Source organism: Sander lucioperca, chromosome 14, assembly GCF_008315115.2.
Source record: "Sander lucioperca isolate FBNREF2018 chromosome 14, SLUC_FBN_1.2, whole genome shotgun sequence".
In the NCBI taxonomy this organism is placed as follows: Eukaryota; Metazoa; Chordata; class Actinopteri; order Perciformes; family Percidae; genus Sander; species Sander lucioperca.
This window is the reverse complement of record NC_050186.1, coordinates 21,560,299-21,578,873: the sequence shown is the minus strand read 5'-3', so window position 1 is coordinate 21,578,873 and position 18,575 is coordinate 21,560,299. Positions and strand designations below refer to the sequence as shown.

At 40.0% G+C, this 18,575-nt stretch overlaps 1 protein-coding gene across 1 annotated transcript in view; it reads left to right on the top strand.

Annotated features, from left to right (window-relative positions):
* The window catches only part of pvrl2l (PVR cell adhesion molecule related 2 like), a 325,590-nt gene extending 308,824 nt beyond the window's left edge, over positions 1 to 16,766 (top strand). The window contains exons 7-10 of the mRNA XM_031295584.2: positions 6,453 to 6,582; positions 9,367 to 9,424; positions 12,047 to 12,142; positions 12,689 to 16,766. Coding sequence (XP_031151444.1) covers positions 6,453 to 6,582; positions 9,367 to 9,424; positions 12,047 to 12,142; positions 12,689 to 12,895 — 491 coding nt within the window. The 3' untranslated portion in view covers positions 12,896 to 16,766. The remainder of the gene's footprint in view (positions 1 to 6,452; positions 6,583 to 9,366; positions 9,425 to 12,046; positions 12,143 to 12,688) is intronic.
* The last annotated feature ends 1,809 nt before the right edge of the window (positions 16,767 to 18,575 follow it).

The following is an 18,575-nucleotide window of genomic DNA, read 5'->3' as shown; positions in this document are numbered from 1 at the left end:
AAGAGGTCCCAGAAGCTTGGCCTACTAAGTAGCCTGCCTACAATTTTAAGCGAGTTTTTATACAGACTTTTGTATACATTATATATTCTAGTGTATTATCATAATTGTTTAACATATAACCAGATAAAGACTTGCGCACCCCCTGTGATCTTTGCCGCCCCCCTTAGGGGTCCCCGGACCCCAGGTTGGGAACCACTGGCCTAAATGAGTCTCAAAAATTGCCTCTTGCTTGTTCTGATTTAATTCTTCAAGTTTTCCCACTCTGTGGCATGTGATGTGAAATATTAATGGCTGGACAAACAACAATAAAGCTTAAATTCCTGAACATAACAAGCAACCTTTTAGAGTAGTTCTGTTTCTGTGGTGCATGCATCTGTGTATCTGTGTGTGAGAGACAGAGTGGTATTTTTTTTTTAACCAAATGTGTGTTTTTCCACCCATGTTTTGTATCAGGGAGAGATAGTTAAGTACAGGCCGTGGGCACAATGTGTTTCTCTGATGGCTAATACGGCCCCACACACTGGAGCGTTTGATAAGGGAGCTGGAGAGCAATGGAGCGCTTTAAACAGGGATTGTTGTTTCAATTTTATTTAAATTGCATGTGATACACCAGCAATTTCTCACCACTTGAGTGTCACTCATATTATAGTATTATATCTGCAGGTTTGGGGTGTTTTGCTACCAGGCGATAAATGGTAGCAGAAATGGAGAAATGGACAGAAACAGATAACCAGGAGTGAAGGTCTGCTTTAGTGCACCTGTATGCACCAGCGAATTTCCACCCCCTCATTTTTACTTCTAAAAAGCAATGCTACAATAAGAATCCCGGGCTATTGATTTAACAATATAAATGTTTGATAATTCTAGTTTGATAAATATTCTACAACTTCAGCAGGAACTAGCAGTGACTTGCTGATGAGAAACTAAAGCTGCATTTTAGATGGATAGAGGTGCATGAAAAGACAAGGTGCCATTCTCTAAGGTGTGTGTGTGTGTGTGTGTGTGTGTGTGTGTGTGAAGCCTGGGACAGGCAGGTGGGTGTGTTGACTCACCTCTAAAGCAACCTGCATGTGGGAGGTTTGAAAAGCTAACAAACGGAGAGTCACTCCTGCAGCTCAAGGATACATGGATGAAAACACTTTTTATTTGGATTCCTATTTTTGGTACTTTAAACTTCAACCAAGAAGCTAGAACCAAAGTTGTACAAGATATGCTTTCATCTAGATGTGTAACACACAAAACCGTTTTTACTTGTATTTTTTTTAAATATGTTAGGTCCATATGTTTGTGTTATGTCGTGAATGTGAAAATGAACTGCTACCTCCTCTGTCAGCTCTAGCCACTGAAAAGAAATAAGTGGAGAAATCAGGCCAATTACAAAAGCTGGTCAGTCTGACGTGGTGTTGCCTGAGCTCATTACTATTCATGAGCTCGCCCAGTTGCACTGGGTAAAGGATGCTGATAGCCAGGCTCACATTGGCTAACTGTTAGCCAATCAGAGTCAAGCAGCTTAGCTCGTTGAATATTAATGAGAACTGGTACAAATCTTCCCGCAGGCTTTCTATACCACGCTAGAATGGCTTGAAACAAGGAAACCAAGGCATTTTTTCCACAAAGAATGTTACAAAGTCCATGGTAGAACTTCAGACATTACCACAAAGTAATGAAATACATGTGGCAGGGCACCTTTAACAGATTTGTAAGCTTAGAAGAGGTTTTGAGAGCGAGTGTTAACAGACTCATGGGCATTATCAGTGTCTTGAGAAAGCAAGTAGAATGGTGTTATTATATTCAAGAGAGCAACCTTGCTCTTTTGTTCACTGTCGTCCAAGTTGTCCATACATCTTTGCAGGCAAACTCCAACTTAGAGCCGAGTTAACTCTATTGGATTTGACTTGTGAGGCATTATCCTGTTAAACTTCGCCTTTTAAGCAGGGTCAGGTTTCTTCCCAATGCTCTCCTTCATCTTTAAACCTGTTGGCAAGAACCCTCTCAAAGGCTTTAAATCTTACAAAACAAAAGCAGATTGCAAATTGAGCATTTACAAAATCAGGATCGTGCTCTCAAAATGTTATTCTGCTCATATTCTGACCCTGTGCACTGTGTAATCCTGGCTTGCAGAGTAATAACAGCTTGGGTTTGTTTTGGTGCTTGTTCAAAAGTTTTGTTATTAATAAACTTCCATATTTATGTAAGTTAATTTCGCTTCTGTGTCCACGCATACCGTCTTGCATAAATGTACTTGCTGCCCTTTTATTCTTTATTTCGAGGCTTTCTGAGAGCCATGCAAGGGTTGGGGTCAAAATCAAACAAAAAAAGTAGTAGCCGTCCCTCTTATAATAAAAAAATGATTGCATATTTTCCTAATCAGTAACCCAACTTCCAACAGCTACTGTATGTAGTCGTTTTCTCAGATTTTTGGCATTTCTATTCAGGTTTTTTTCTGCTTTAATTCAACCTGCTCAAAAAACAGGTGGATGGAAATTCACTCATTGTTGCAATATGCACTTTAATAACTCTGGTTTGCCTGCAGTGAGAAGAACAGGTGCGTGTGATGTGAACAGTGGCTGATGCTTGCTGCCTGTTCAGGGATGTACTGTTTGAGAGAGGTGTTCTCTGAGAGATTATTAAAAAACAGTTTAGCATCTATCTTCAGATAATCCATCTTCTTTTCTCCTCTGTATTCTTCTGGGGTGCAGTCAACTCTTCGTCCCCATTCTCTGACCAATCACATTTCTGTTCCTGCTGCAGCCCCTCCCACGTCGCCTGTGTCGCGTTTCTCATGCAGCACCACGACTTATTGTTTATTGAGAAGGCGGTTTGTTATCGATCACAAACATCAATGGCAAACATCGCCAGTATAAACTTTGATAATGCCAAGGCACACATCAGATGAGCATTTTACACACACACACACACACACACACACACACACATACATGCTCACACACATGGAGGGAGGAAGGGATTGCTTCAATTCACATGAATCTGTTTGTGTCTGTGCATCTCCACCTGTAAGTAAAGGGAAAGGCCGGTGTCATTCTCTGCTTCCCCATCTGTCTCTCCATGCCGTCATTGTGTATTCCTTCTGTTTTTTCTCCTGCACCTTGAATCCATCCTTCCTTCTTCACTTCTCCCTCCCCTCCTTTCCAACCTCATCCTTCTCTCCTCCCTCCCTCCCTCCTTTCCCCCATCTCCATCTGTCTCTCCCTTCCTCGTCTCCCCTTCTCTCTCCCCCTCCACCTCTCCTTTGTTTTCAAAGATTCTCTCTCCTTCCTTCCCTCACTGGGTGTTTGTGATCATACATAATCAAAACTTGCTCCCTCTCCTGTCTGTGACCATCGTGACACTCTCTCTCTCTTTCTCTCTCTCACACACACACGCACACACACACACACACACACATACACATACACTTGCCAGCATGGCAGTATGAGTGACATGAGTAAATATTTATCTATCTATCTATCTATCTATCTATCTATCTATCTATCTATCTATCTATCTATCTATCTGTTTATCTGTCTATCTGTCTGTCTGCCCATCTAACTATATATATATATATATATATATATATATATATATATATATATATATATATATATATATATATATATATATATATCCTTGAAGACAGTGTAAGCTTGGAACAGACAGCCACCTGCTGGCGAGGAGGAGGATACACAGCCAGTCTTTTTCACATTGTGATCAAACATCTATTTTCATCAACTTTCCCCCTTACCTATATTTTCTCACTCATCCCTTGCAGTATATAGCAATGCATGCAGAGTCATTTTTATTTCCGTATTTATCGGCATCTGAAACTTCTGCAACCACTCCAAATACAATGCTTAGGGGTGGCTTGGGGTTAATGGAATTTCATGGAATAATTAAAAAATGACATTGCACAGGAAGTTATCTTTCAGGAAACAATCAAAAGACCTCACTGTACACAGTTTTTATAAGGACCATTTATTTGGTAGAAAGATTGATTCGGTGCTACCTGGACCGTTAAAAGGTTTAGTTATTGCATAATGATTTATGTTTATTTATGCTTATGTTTTTTATTCAGATTTTATTTTTCTTCTTGTCGCTCCATCCTAATGGTTCTTTGGCCTAAGACTAGGCAGTAAAGGATGAGGATGATATCACTTTTGGCAGATTAAAAATAACTTTCTTTGTAACAATGAAGAAAAAAGTATCTTTTTGTTTGATGCAATTGTGTTTTTAAATGTATTCAATTGCATCTTGATGTGTTTCACAAGCTGTAATTGAAGGGGAGTCTCAAACTACATGTGTACAGCAATTGCAGTAGTTTCTTTCTTGCAGCAGCAGCAGCAGAAATTGGCTTCATTTTAGGTAGATAATCATACAACCATCAGGTAAATGTATAAGCTAAAAGAGTGCTAATCATAGCGGTAATTATCCTTTTATCATCTCAGTATCAAACGTACTGCAGTGCTTTTACTTCAGCGGTAGTGATGAAATACCATTTCATGAAGAGAAAAAAGGACCAAAAAACCTGTAAAAATAATTTAACCCTCGCTTTGTTGTTTCTGCCAAAAGCCCTGTTATAGTCAATGATTATGCGGAGCCATCGATGCTGGTTGTTGTGTGCAGCTGCTGTCAGTCTGTTGTTTTTTTTTCTTTCAAATGAAAGCATGACTGTAATGAGAGGCTTTTACAGTCAATTTAGATGCCTCACAGCCCTCCAGATATCATAAATAGGCTCTTCATTGAAGGGAGATGTCGAGGTCAGTGTGAGACTCAGATGATGTTGCATTGCAAAGATGTATGGCATTCATGGGTGTTCTCGCACAACAGAGAGCTGTGAGCTGCTCCTGTTTTACAAGATCTCATTGAAATCATTATGCATATGTGACTGTGCTTCAATGTTACACCATAAAAACTTATGCAGGATGACATTGAATAGAAACTTGACTTTTGATTACCTGCTTCTACATGATCATTATATTTGGGAGGCTGGGCTAAAGGGGGAAGAGTGGGTTGTCGGCGGTTCGATCCCTGACATCCGCAATGGCAAAGTGTCCTTGAGCAAGAACCCCAAGTTGATCCTGATGGACAGGCCAGCGCTTTGCATGGCAGCTCTGCCACCAGTGATGTGAAATGGGTGAATAAGAGGCAAATTGTAAACCGCTATGTTCACTAAGGTAGCAAAGCGCTAGACATCAGCCACTTTATTACACCACCTTGCTAGTACTGGGTTGGACCCCTTAGCCTTTTGCCTCCAGAACTGTCTTAATTCTTTGTGGCATAAATTTAACACAGCGCTGGAAACTTTCCTCAGAGACTTTAGTGGAGGTCCATACTGACATATCTCCTGTTCCACCACATTGCTCTATTGGATTTAGATCTGGTGACTGTGGAGGCCATTTCAGTACAGTGAACTCTGTCATGTGTCATGACATGACTGACATGAGTAAATATCTATCTATCTATCTATCTGTCTGTCTGTCTGTCTGTCTGGCACACTCACCTAAAGGAATATTAGGAACACCTGTTAAATTTCTTGTTAATGCAATTATCTAATCAACCAATCACATGGCAGCTGCTTCAATGCATTTAGGGGGGTGGTCCAGGTCTAGACAATCTCCTGACCTCCAAACTGAATGTCAGAATGGGAAAGAAAGGTGATCTAAGCAACTTTGAGCGTGGCATGGTTGTTGGTGCCAGGCGGGCTGGTTTGAGTATTTCACAATCTGCTCAGTTACTGGGATTTTTACGCACAACCATTTCTAGGGTTTACAAAGAATGATCTGAAGAAGGAAAAACATCCAGTATGCTGCAGTCCTGGGGGGCAAAAATGCCTTGTTGATGCTAGAGGTCAGAGGAGAATGGGCCGACTGATTCCAGCTGATAGAAGATCAACTTTGACTTAAATAACCACTCGTTACAACCGAGGTATGCAGAAAAGCATTTGTGAAGCCACAACACGCACAACAACCATGCAGTGTTCAAAGCCACTTAAAGCCACTTTCTTCCCCATTCTGATGCTTGGTTTGAACATCAGCAGATCATGTCTACATGCCTAAATCTATTGAGTTGCCGCCATGTGATTGGCTGATTAGACATTTGCATTTATGATCTGTTGAACGGGTGAACCTAATGAGTGTATAAATGCAATCCATCCCTCTGGGGAATCCTTAGATAGTTCATTTTACTCATAGTCCTTTAAAACCAAACTATAGATTTTTTGGGTGTTTGTTGTACATGTTTTGCTCGGCCATGGTAAATAGTGAAATACTGTACTGCTTAATCACAACACTACTATTTTCTCTCACACTTCAGCAGCAAAACACATAAAAACACAGATATTGCAAGTGAGCAGCATTAAAGTGCCAGAAGCAGTCCCTTTAAATTTAAACAAATTGGTATTAAAACCGTCTCTCTTTCTCACTGTTTTTCCCCCCTGTGTGTTTCACGCATACCAGAAGAGAAGAGACAAATCACTCCGGGCCCATCGTCAGGTGCGGTTATCGGCGGCATCCTCGGCGCCCTCGTCTTCATCAGCATCATCATCGGCATCATCTTCTTCATCCGCAAGCGCAAGGAAGACGGAGAGTAAGTCTTCATTAACAACCCTGCATCCACTTCATGGTGTAGTTAACCTCCTGAGAAAAATGAATCTCCCCTTCTGGGACCAAGGCTCATTAAAACTGATTACATGTCATGACGAGACCCAGCAGAAGCAGCTTGGTTACAAATCCTGACCTGAAGTTTATAGCGTGAGACAGTCTGGAGACTTCACTCCCAAAATGCTCAATCCTTTGCCCCCACCCCCCATTCACTCTCTGCAATTCCTCCCCTGGGCTGCAGCTGCAAAAAGGAATTTATTAAACCTTCACTGTTTTAATTCCATGAGTTTAAGGGGTGATTTTCCAATCTGAGACTTCCTGTGGAACAACAGGGTATACAGTAAATTAACAAATATACAGTCATTGTTTCCTACTTGCTGAGTCATAGAGCGGTTAATTACATTCACACTAACTGGATGTTGCAGTCATGTTGCTGATGTTTTAATATGCGACCGCTTCAATGGTACAATAAGATGGAATTCATGACAATTACCAAAATTGCAAGCAAACAAAAGTTGATGATTGCAAATTTCAGGGTTAAAGCATATTATGTACTATGTAAATGACCATAGAATGATTCATAAGCCAGTCTCATCATATTTCTTAAAATGACCTCTGGCCAGAAATTACTGGGAAATTACATTCTTTTAATCCTCAAACCATAATTTGTTTCCAGCTCTGTTTGTCCACATGCTTTTCATTGTGCCTAATGTAGAGTTCACACCAAAGACACAGTATGCTCCATGAGCTACAATGAGAGAGATACAGTATATTTACTGTATCGTGGATTTTTTTAAAGCACCAAACAGAGAGGGGAAAGTCATTGTGTTGAAAAAGGCTGGCACCAGCTCCTGAGAATTTCATGTCAGGCCTGGGAGATGCTAGCAAAAAATGTGAGCTGTACGTCCATAACTTGCATTGATAGATATAGCCAGCATAGGTTAGCTAATATCTTAAAATGTAAACCACAGCAAGGAAATCTATTAATACCTGCTTATTTAGTCTAAAATGGGTTTAATGGGATGGATTTCCGGACATGTCAACTTTAAATTCAAAAGTGACAAAGTCACAAGAAGAACTCTGCAGCTCTATGGGGTAATAGATTATAGCTATTTATTTATTTTTTTAACTCACATTTAGGCTGCTGTCAGGTAGGTTTTGTCTGATTTGTTCTTCCAACCCTCTACAGCTGTTTCAGGCATACTAGCTCTGATTTAAAACCTCTTGCAGGAGTAGAGGAGACCGGGGATAGTTTGACATTTCGGTCTGTATCTTGGAACTCTTTTAAGCCAGCGGGTTGAAAATGTGATACAAACTATTTACATTTGTCTGCTATTAAACGATGTAGCTGTTATCTTTGCAACCCAAACAGAAAACGCATGATTTACTGTCAAACACAAGCAGTAAAATGTTACAATTAACCCCATAGTCCGCATTAGTTGTACGGTGTTTTATGTAAAGCACTTTGAATTGCCCTGTTGCTGAAATGTGCTATATAAATAAAGCTGCCTTGCCTTGCCTTACCATACCCTGGGGTGAAATGGAACTTTATGAAATTCGGATTATAAGAAAAACTTGTTATTGAAACTTTTCAACATTTAAATTACTTTTTAATATAATATTTGTGTGTGTATGGGTTGAGAGGCACGCCTCGGTACGTCTTTCTTTTCCCAGACTGAAATTAAAAGAAAAAAAACACAAATACAAACCAAATTTAGCTTGGGGTAGGTTGTAACATTTTGTAACCCAGACTCTTGTTACAACTAACCCAGACTATTGTCACCATGAGCTAGTTTAATTTACAGCTAACAGATAAAACATTAGCACTAACAACGTGCATGCAGGATAGCCATAAAGACACACAATAAGCAAGATTTAAGTATGTTGAGTTTTACTACAAAGCCGGCAATGCTATCACAAAAATATAAGAGGTAAAAGAAAAATACTTTCTTACCTAAAAGTAGTTTTTTTTCTTTCTGAAATGTGCAGTGTCTGTCACAGGGGGCTGATTCTTCACACGTGTATTAAGGACTTAAAAGAGCATGTTTAGAGTGAATCAGCTGTTTCGAAACTTGTTTCTGATTGGAGAAATTGGACGTGTTACAACTGACCCGTGTTGCAACTATCCCCGGTCTCCTCTAGGTGAAGGCCGTACCAGTCTGCTGCTGGATGTGTTAAATAGGCAATTTTCTAAAAAATACGGAAGCCAATAACCTATATATATATATATAACTTATGAACGTGCAGTTTGCGTTGGCCGTGTATCTGTCAGCTTCTCACAATGTTTTTCCGCCCATCATGGCCAAAATATTAATGAGAATAAAAGAGCCTTTTACGAATTCCAGAGCTGATGAGTGAAGCAGTGCCACATATTGTACTGTATTTACAAGGTCTCCAGTTCAACTACTGCTTTGTCCCTGAGGGCAAGGAAAAGTGTTTTCATTCTTTACTTTTAATACAGATTGGTGTGCCAGCATGAATACAAATCCACAGATTAATCACTGCTTCTGGTATAAAGTGCAAAAACCTTTTAACCACACAAAAGTCACAGCTTTAGCATTCAACTAAATACTCATTGCGTTTTTGCATTAACAGAATCTGGTTTGAACTACGACAAAATGAGATGACTTGAGAGCTCAATATTTCAAGACTGTCTGTATCTGTGCTCTCACAGTTACCCATCTTGTTTCTTTGTGTAGTACAAAAGAAAATGGATGTCTTAACGAAGCAGCGATCAGTACACCGTTATCTTTGTCTTTTCTCCAATCAGGGGCCCCCCCAAGCACAAGCCCCCTCCCCCTGTGAAGGCCGGCAGCTCAACAGAGATGGTGAGTGGTCGACATGTATTCAAATCAATTTCTATTGTCACCATGATTATATTCCACACACACACACAAACACACAAATACACACACGGAGTCCATTTGGGCATCATAATGGGGCTAATGGCTATTGATTGGAGATCTGAGTTGGTTTATGTGTGTCGAAATAATTAGCTTGGTTTGCGAAGAGCTCCATTAGAGCACTGCTCGCCTCATCCCCATTTTATTCCATCATTCGATCACATTTTGTTGCACTCATAACACATTATGTAATGAGGCTAAAACTATCCAATTTTATGTTGATCAGATGTATAAAAGATGTCTAAATGCCTGTTAATGCCCAAGCTGAAATGGGGTTCACAGGGTTCAACAGTGAAAGTTTATTAGACGTCTACACGGTGTCTTTGAGATCAGCATCTGTGGAACGTGATTAAAATAAAGCATTACCTCTGTCGCGCTATTTCCAAGTCCAAATCAAGCCTCTGGTCTTTGAAGGCAGGTTTAATCAAGTGTTATGTTTTTAGAAGCAAACTGCAAGTCAATTGCAAATCATTAGGTCTCTGTATGCAGGATTTTAAAATGAATTTGAACTTTTCGAACATTTTATATATGTATTTGAGAACAAGTCCCTTGAATTCAATATAACCCCATCTCTTAGAAATTACATTTATATGGTACTAAATTGTTTTCCCAATTATGTTGTGATGAAACACATTATCGTTGGCTGGATTGTGTTTAGAGGCAACATATTTTTTAATTAAATGAAGGTCCATTTTAATGTACCGCTAGTCTCGCTTTGCCAGACCATCTAGCTAGACTAGCTAGCTGTCTGGATTTACCCTGCAGAGATCTGAGGAGCAGTTAACCATAGTCCTCATAAATCCACCGGAGTTTAAAATTACAACACAAAGAAAGCAGAAGGTAACCGACATCGTCTGAAAAGACATGCATCCGACGGAATTTCCTGCGGCACCGGAGCAAACCCGGGAAGTGGAATGTTGTGGATATAGACTAATGTACCGCAGGACGGTGGTTCAGGGTGGATGGTGGTCTGTGATACCAGAGAACGGTGTTCACATCATCCCGTCTGCAGTCATGTTTAGGCAACAAAAGCACTTAAGGTTAGGTTAAGGTTGAAAATGTTAATTAACATGTTGTGTCTTAAGTCGCTGTGGACCTTTTCTGTAACCCAGACCAACCATATTTCCCAAGTAATGGGGCTGTAGTTGCTACAAGCAGCTATTGGGCCCTATTTTAACGATCTTATCTTACCGCGCCAAGCGCCTGGCGCAGATGCGTTTAGGTCGTGTACAAATCCACTTTTGCTAGTTTGACGGCGGAAAAAAGGGTCCGTGCGCCAGGCGCATGGTTCAAAAGGGTTGTACTTAGTGTCTTAATTAATCATAGGTGTGTTTTGGGCGTAACATGCAATAAACCAATCAGAGTGTCATCTCCCGTTCCTCCCAAAAGACAGGCGCGTTTGTACCTTGGCACATTGCTATTATGATGGCGGATTTGCTAAGCAGGAAGGAGAAGAGGAGAGGAAGAAGAGGAGAAGAAACTGATCTGCTCATGCGTGAAGTGAAAGCGTGCGAGCAGATCACATCATAATACTATTTTACATTGTAATATTTTTATTTTTAATATTTTGCATGTCTGTGTGCTGCTGCGCGTCCCTGTGTGTGTGTAACAAGCATAGTGGCATAGTAATGTGCATAAGCCTAGGTGCATTTGCGCTAATGCGCTGCGTTATTGACTTTAGACCAGGTTTTTGTTGGTCAATGGCGCGATCACTTTCCGCTTCCTCAAGATAGCAACACGCCAAGAATGCATCTGAACACACCTCCCTGTAAGACCAGCACGCCCATGGGCGCACAGATGGGCGCAGGTGCATTTGCTATTTAAACGACGTGGGAGCTGGGCGGGAAATTGACAACTGCGTCGGTCTTATACTAGCAAAGACACTTGCGTTGGGCTTTGTGCTGCGCTGCGCTGGGTGGAAAAGTCGTAAATACAGGATCAATTGACAAGATTTTTTTGACTGTGTTGTTTTTAAGCGGGGTTCTAAAAGTTTTGATGACTGAATGCCAATTTAAGCCACTTACTCCCACTTTAAACTGCAGAGTTGTCCACCAAAATCGTTAACTTAAGCTAACAGCGCTAGCATTGGTAACAGAACGTAATTCCCGCATCACTGGCGAGCAACCACTAGCCACTGTCATGTTCCGGTGCCGCACAAAATGTTTCTGAGCGCCGCCGTTGGCCTGCGGGCCGCACTTAGAGAGACTGCGCTTTAAAAGACTGTCATGTTTATCTCTGACGTCTTAAGATTTAAGGTTTAACATGAGTAAAGGTCAAGAACAATCTGAATTTACCTATTAATGTCATGTTACACAGCTAGTTAAAGTTTGCTAACATTAGCCACCATGAATTCAGCTACATATTTGTAAGTGGAAGAGTGTGTTATTTTTTCTTTCAAAGCTTACAAGGTCTTTATTTATGACTCTAGACTGCAGCTCTGTTAACATAAACCTGTTTTTATACATTGTTTCAAGCTCTTCTCCACTGTATTTCATTGTATTGTTTTCTGTTCCCTTCCCTGTGTTGATGTGGTTTCTTTGCATGAAGCTGAACAAGCCATCAGAGCCTCCTACAGCCACTGAGACAGCACCTCTGAGCCCAGGAGAGGTTTACTACGAGCCCACAGGGGGAGAGCCTGTCACGGTAACTAACACAGCACAAACACAAAAGCATGTTTTTGCTCACTGACACATTCTGTCATGGTGGGCTCCATATCTGTTTGGACAGCTACACACTGTGTTGTAGGGACGTCATGGTGTTTGTACTTTGTACCAATCAATCAAATGTTATTAATATTAAGCTGTATATAATTAATACAACTGTCTAAAATTGTATTGTTGTGTAACTTTAGCTTAAAAATTAAGGTCTTTGGACCTTTCCTTAATATCCCGTAATTCTCCCGGTATGTAACGAGTTTCATTACTGTTATTTAGGGATAGACCGATTATTGGCCCTGGCTAATTATTGAGCCGTTTTTTGGCAGTTTGCAGATTATCTGTTTCGGCGTTTTATTTGCCTGATAACCGATCAAGTTAATTTATTAAAAAGTGCGCTGCTTTGCGCTACTAACCAGAATCGGTCAATCCCCACCGTTATGTAAGGTGAGTCTTCATGTGATTGGATTTATATTAATGATATGTTTAATGTAATATGATTTGTGTTCCCCATAATTCATCTGACATCTTGCAGAACCTGGATGATGAGACCACTGGAGCCCTGAATGGCGGCGCTCCCCGAGTCCTAGACGACTCGGACAAATTCGACAAAATCAACGAACTCAAAGACCTCGCCCCCGACGGTTACCACGGCAACGACTTGGATTCATCCAATCACGAGCCAGCGGTTGCCAACATCTCTCGCGGCGAGAGCTTCGTTTCTCCCGCCATGTATGTGTAGCCATGGCAACCAGAGCACCACATCATGGCCGTATGGGCAAGTTCCAGGTCGCTTAAATTTGCATGAGAAGCAAAGGTGTGCACACTTGTTTCCACGCTAGACATATCTTCTACTGTATGTGAAACTTTTCAGAAATTTTAAGTTTTAACTTACACACATTACTTAATGATGACATTTTGCTTTCAAGTTTATTTTTCTTTACACATGTAGGGGATGTTATGGGTCAAAATGTTCCCCATGAAAACTGGTTCGCAGCAGGGTTTTCATTTCTTGAGAAGCCACTTGTGACTACTGACAAATAGGAATGTTAGCAAGAGTAACACACGCTTTTCTTTCTCTTTTCTTGCAAGTGTCATACACATTTTTAATCGTCATTACATTTCAAATATCTGGTCAGAAAAGCAAACATAAAGTACGAAATATCAACATTTTCACAGCAATTTAGGGTGCACACACACAAACTACCGGTAATTAACACACCGTGCTCCCCCTGTGTGATCCTCGCAAATCTAAATTTCAGCCAAAACAACAACACAACCAAATTTCATGTGGATTCAGTATGAAATATTACATGCAACATTTTGTGCCATGAACATACAATGTCCCCATTGTAAAAGTATTGTTTTATGTGAAGCTGCCAGTCCTGAGCTCTTCTGTTTACAGCCGTGGGATAAAACCTCAGGCTCCTGTTTCAGCCTGGTACTATAGAGACAGTTATAAAAAATAAAATAAAAACACCATCTATGAAATCCTTTTAAAGTACTCTTCTTCCACGGTTGGTTGGGTTGGAATTACATACCAGTGAATTTGGCTCCAAGCAGCTTCAATTAATCACCCAAGATGTTTGAAAGTATTTCAGTTATTTATCAACTCCTATAATAACTCATAAACAGCCTTTCCCACTCTTGGCCAGGCTGCAGTCCAATAAAGAACTTTATTACGTTGTCAAAGGGCCTCATCTGTCCCCGGGTGCCGACCTGCTCGTTAGCACTAACGAAGTGACATTGTTTTTAAGCGCCGTAACCTGGCAACATGACATGATTAAGATTCCATGATTCATAATTGCAAGAGTTGGTAGGGCTGTGTGCTGGGGAGATGAAACTTGGTTTACAGAAAAGCACACATATGCACACACACACACACACACACACACACACACACACACACACACGTACAAAACACCATTATAAGGGATGTATTTTGAGATTGTGAAAATGCTCAGCATGTATTAGAAAAATACTGCCATTACAGCCATTTTAACAGATTAAAGTGGTCATACACTCTGATATATGCAGAACATTTTACATATGTAGAAATATGCATTTTGCATTTTAGCCGATTGTCCACTTCAAAGCAAAAAGAAAAGAACACAAAAAGGTGAGCAACAACTATGCCTAGCTGAATCAAAAATGTATCTTCATAGATGTCAGATGGTACCAAATGATGAACAAACAGTGTAAATAGTATTGATAATATTGATGAATATTACATTGTTGGTGAAATGTGTACACATAAAAAAAAAACAAGTGTAGGTGTTATCAGTGCCTCTGTATGGGGTTTGTTAGATGTCAAATTGAGCAGTTTAAAAAAACAAAAACAAAGTGTATATTACTATTTTACTTTTCACGGGTACATTGAGGTTGTCACTTAATACTAAAATGTTTTATTTGAATATATATATATATATATATATATCTAAAAAAAAATGAAATGGTGTGGATTTTATTCCATGTTCATATTACTCTGCATGGCATGATCAGTGGCTTGTTGAAACACTTTCCCAAGGCTGTTTGCGGAATAATCTTCTCCATTTGTAAAAACATTTTTTTGAACATCAAACAAAAAAAAAGCTGTTTATTTGTCAATGCATCTGTCACATTCACTGCACACCACGAGCACAAGTCCAATTTAAGTTGAGAGAGCGGGAGGTTTTTTTTTTTTTTTTTTTTGTGTGACGGCTCGGCAAGCTTCCTGTTTTTGTGCTTTTGCGCTGATCCGAAAATGCAGTCAGCATGGAATCGTCATCTTTCGCAGCCACAGAGTGCAATGCACACAGAGATGCAATCTTTCCTCTCCTCTACAATCTTGAGCTCTTGCTCAAGACCCTGAGGCGCACAAATCTTCCTGAGGTACAGGATGTAGCTAACCGCGCCAGTAAAAATCACCCCACAAAAGCACATAGTCAGATTATGGATCCGTGCAGTTCTGTAAACACGTCTAAAAGTTGATAGAGTTGGCAGATTTAAACAGGAGGAGGGACACATAAATGGAGACATAAAACCAGATTGACAGAGTGATGAAATAATAGGAAGGAACTGTTGCAGGACATGATATGTCTCATTACAGCTTTTGGCACAAAATGCAATATTTTCATTTTTCTGACGTATGACAATCATCTGTTCACATTCAGTTATCGCTAGCTTTGGTGGAGAGTTTTTTTTTTGTTGTTTATATATTTGTAGTTATTATAGAAGTAAGCCTACCAATTTCTGCTGCATGCTGACTGAAATACGGCTACAAGTTTGACACAATTTCATTTGATTTATCGTAACATAACAAACTTAGGGGGTGGATTGGTTGGTTAGTTTAGTTCCATTATTTGGTTCCCGTCTATTTCTTACTGAAGAATGAATCTGCAGTATGAATTCAATTCAGGAGAGATGCAGGAAAAAATAGGGACTTCTACGATAGCTAACGGTGTAAAATGTCTTTTGTACGTGTGTCTGAGGTGTTTATTTTGATCAAAGGGAATGTCTGCATGCTGCATGGACCAATGGGATCCAATATTTCCCAGTTTCGCAAGAAGAGTCGGACCACCCATGACAAGTGCATGGCTTTCTGACTGGCTTATATGGTTGCAGTGTCAGACAATCACATGTGATGTATTTTATAGCCCTGCACAGAACCAAAACGGTCATAAAGGGGAATTAAATGTGACGGTTTTGCTCTTTTGTCTGTAAATTAATTTCCTAAAATGAATGAATATCTAGTTTTCTGTGGATGAATGTGTTCAATGTGTTTGCCAGCGGGCTTCTGTTGATAGGTTGAGCAAAAAGACAAAGACAATCATTGGGAGCCATTATATCAGAGACCAATGACTCAGTAAGCATTCAGAATTGAGTTTAATAGCTCTGACATTTCATTTGGGTGATCATTCAGTAAACCTATACGTTTAATAGAGTTGCTTCATTCGGACTTAACTTGAATTACAATCTTGACATCGCCAGGAATGCGCTTATGAAGCTGCCAACTAAAACGGAAATCGCAACGAAATATTAGCTCCAAGTCAGTTTACAGGCGGTATTTGCCCAAAAAGCATGAGTCACCAGTTATAAGAGGGTGATGTGGGAGAACTAAAGTGATTTCAGATGGATTAGCTGTTAGGCTACATCAAGGCCCTGGGTCCGTCCCGTCTGTGAGAGCTGCAGCGTTGCAATTTGTCTCCTCGCTTTCCCCCGTTACGGGTTTGATGCCAGAAACACAAGCTGTGAATGTTCTCAGTAATGCTGTTTGGTCTGAATCCGGTCCTCTCCCTCGTTTGCAACCCCCCGTTCTCTCTCTTTCATCCATTGTCATCAGAGCTTTTCATCACGGAGCCAGACGTGCCTTCTTTATGTTATTTTTAGCTTTTCAACTCACTTCTTGTCTGACAGTAGAACGGATGATGAAAGAGGGAAACACAAAAACACATCATGGGTTTGACACACACTGGAGATTTAATCATGATTTTGTGAGTGTTTATCGATTTTCTTTCACTTATTTTCCTTATTTTGTTTGTCACAGATCGATTATCATTTTGTTTGCTTTTTTGGGAATCCTATTGTACATGTTTTACAGATCATTGTCTTGTCAAATAAAATGTAAACCAAAAGGACGGGAGGTCTTGGTGGTTATTACCCCTGCTTTGCCAGGATCAAGAGTGAACCTGAAGGAACAGCAGCATGCTGGAGGCCTGGTAAGTCCAGACATCTTGTTAATATCTTCAGGTAATGAGTAGATTAAGGTAAAGGGAGATGATTCTCTTTCTGATGAATCTTTTTTATAAGCTTTCATCTTATACAGGCTATCTTAAAAGGTCTTAAAGTTACAATCTCGAAGATCCTGTTTAGTTCTCTTCGGTGGCACATATGGCGATACAGTAAGCGGTAGGCTAATTGCAGGTGTGTTTTTGGATCTCACTTCCTCTTAGAGGTCTTCACTGGTCTAGCCGTACCCTAGAACCCTAGAACCCGAGTCCCGAGACCCAACTGGTATGGGGTTGGATTATGGTTGGTTTATACGGTCAATGGGTCCAGGTTGGGTCCCATTCTATTACAGCGTGTATGTTCAACATCATTATGTGTTGTTAATAATGATGTGTCAGTGCTGTGCAATTAATTGAAATTTGAATCGCAATTACGATTTTGGCTCCTAATGATCACAAAAAGTGCTTAATTGGAAAACAAATGATTATTTTGCAAGTAAACTCTTATTTTGTTCAAATGGCAAAATTATTAAGGGAGATGTCACAGTTCAAGGGGTTTTCACTGTGGATTTGTTTCACTGTTTCTAGTTCAATAAGTGCAACATCTTTAAGATGATGAGCAAATATAATCCTGATTTTAAATAATCGTGATTATGATTTTTTCCATAATCGAGCAACCCTAGTTTGTGTGTGTGTGTGTGTGTGTGTGTGTGTGTGTGTGTGTGTGTGTGTGTGTGTGTGTGTGTGTGTGTGTGTGTGTGTGTGTGTGTGTGTGTGTGTGTGTGTGCTAGCCTACCAAATGACCTGCGCGAGCGAATGGATCCTGTTCATGAGGTGAAGGAGCTCAGGTCAGGTAGAAAATTAGCGATGCTAGCGTTAGCAGGCATAGCAACAAGCATTTAGTATAAAAGGGCAAACAACCGAAGTTATCTTTATGCAAAAACAAACCTGCAAAGCTGATTCTGAACGAGCCGTGTTTGTCATGATCCGTCACCGTGACAGCAAGTGGACTTTTAAGATGAAATAAATGTGGATTAGCCATGCTGTTTCAAACAGCCAGAGAGGAATAACAGAAAACCTGGATGTATTTTAACAACTGTCTTGGCAAGGAGGATGGATTATATCAACATGGCCAGGCACAGGGCAGAAAGCCATTACATTAGGTAAGACACAACGTTTTTGACAACTTGTAAATTAACGTTAACTTGTTATAGCAATTAGCTGTCAAATCGCTAATTGGATGGGCCCCTGTCTTCCGATTCCCAAATTTCTCGTTTCTGCACGGGTTTCCGTCCACAACATAGGCGTCCAAGTTTTCAAATAATAGACGGATTCGGTTCCTGGCAGTGGTTTCTTTCTTTCTTCTTCTATAACCTAAAAAGTAATCGTGATTATGATTTTTTTTTTCCATTATCGAGCTACCCTACCAGTCATGGTCAAAAACACTCAGATGCTCAATGCTTGAACCTGGACCTTAACCTAAATAATGAATTAAAGCAATGTTTAAATATATTCCAATTCAAAAAGATGTTCAAAGAAATTATATTCCAGATGTTCAGAGAAACACAGTGCAATTAATAACATGGGCTTATATTGAACAATTTGTAGTATGTGTATAATTATCGTTGCGTATGGGTAAATATATGAATGTGAATAGAACTTCTGAATATATATTTTCATTGATTACAGATATATTATCTCTGTAGATTTATTATT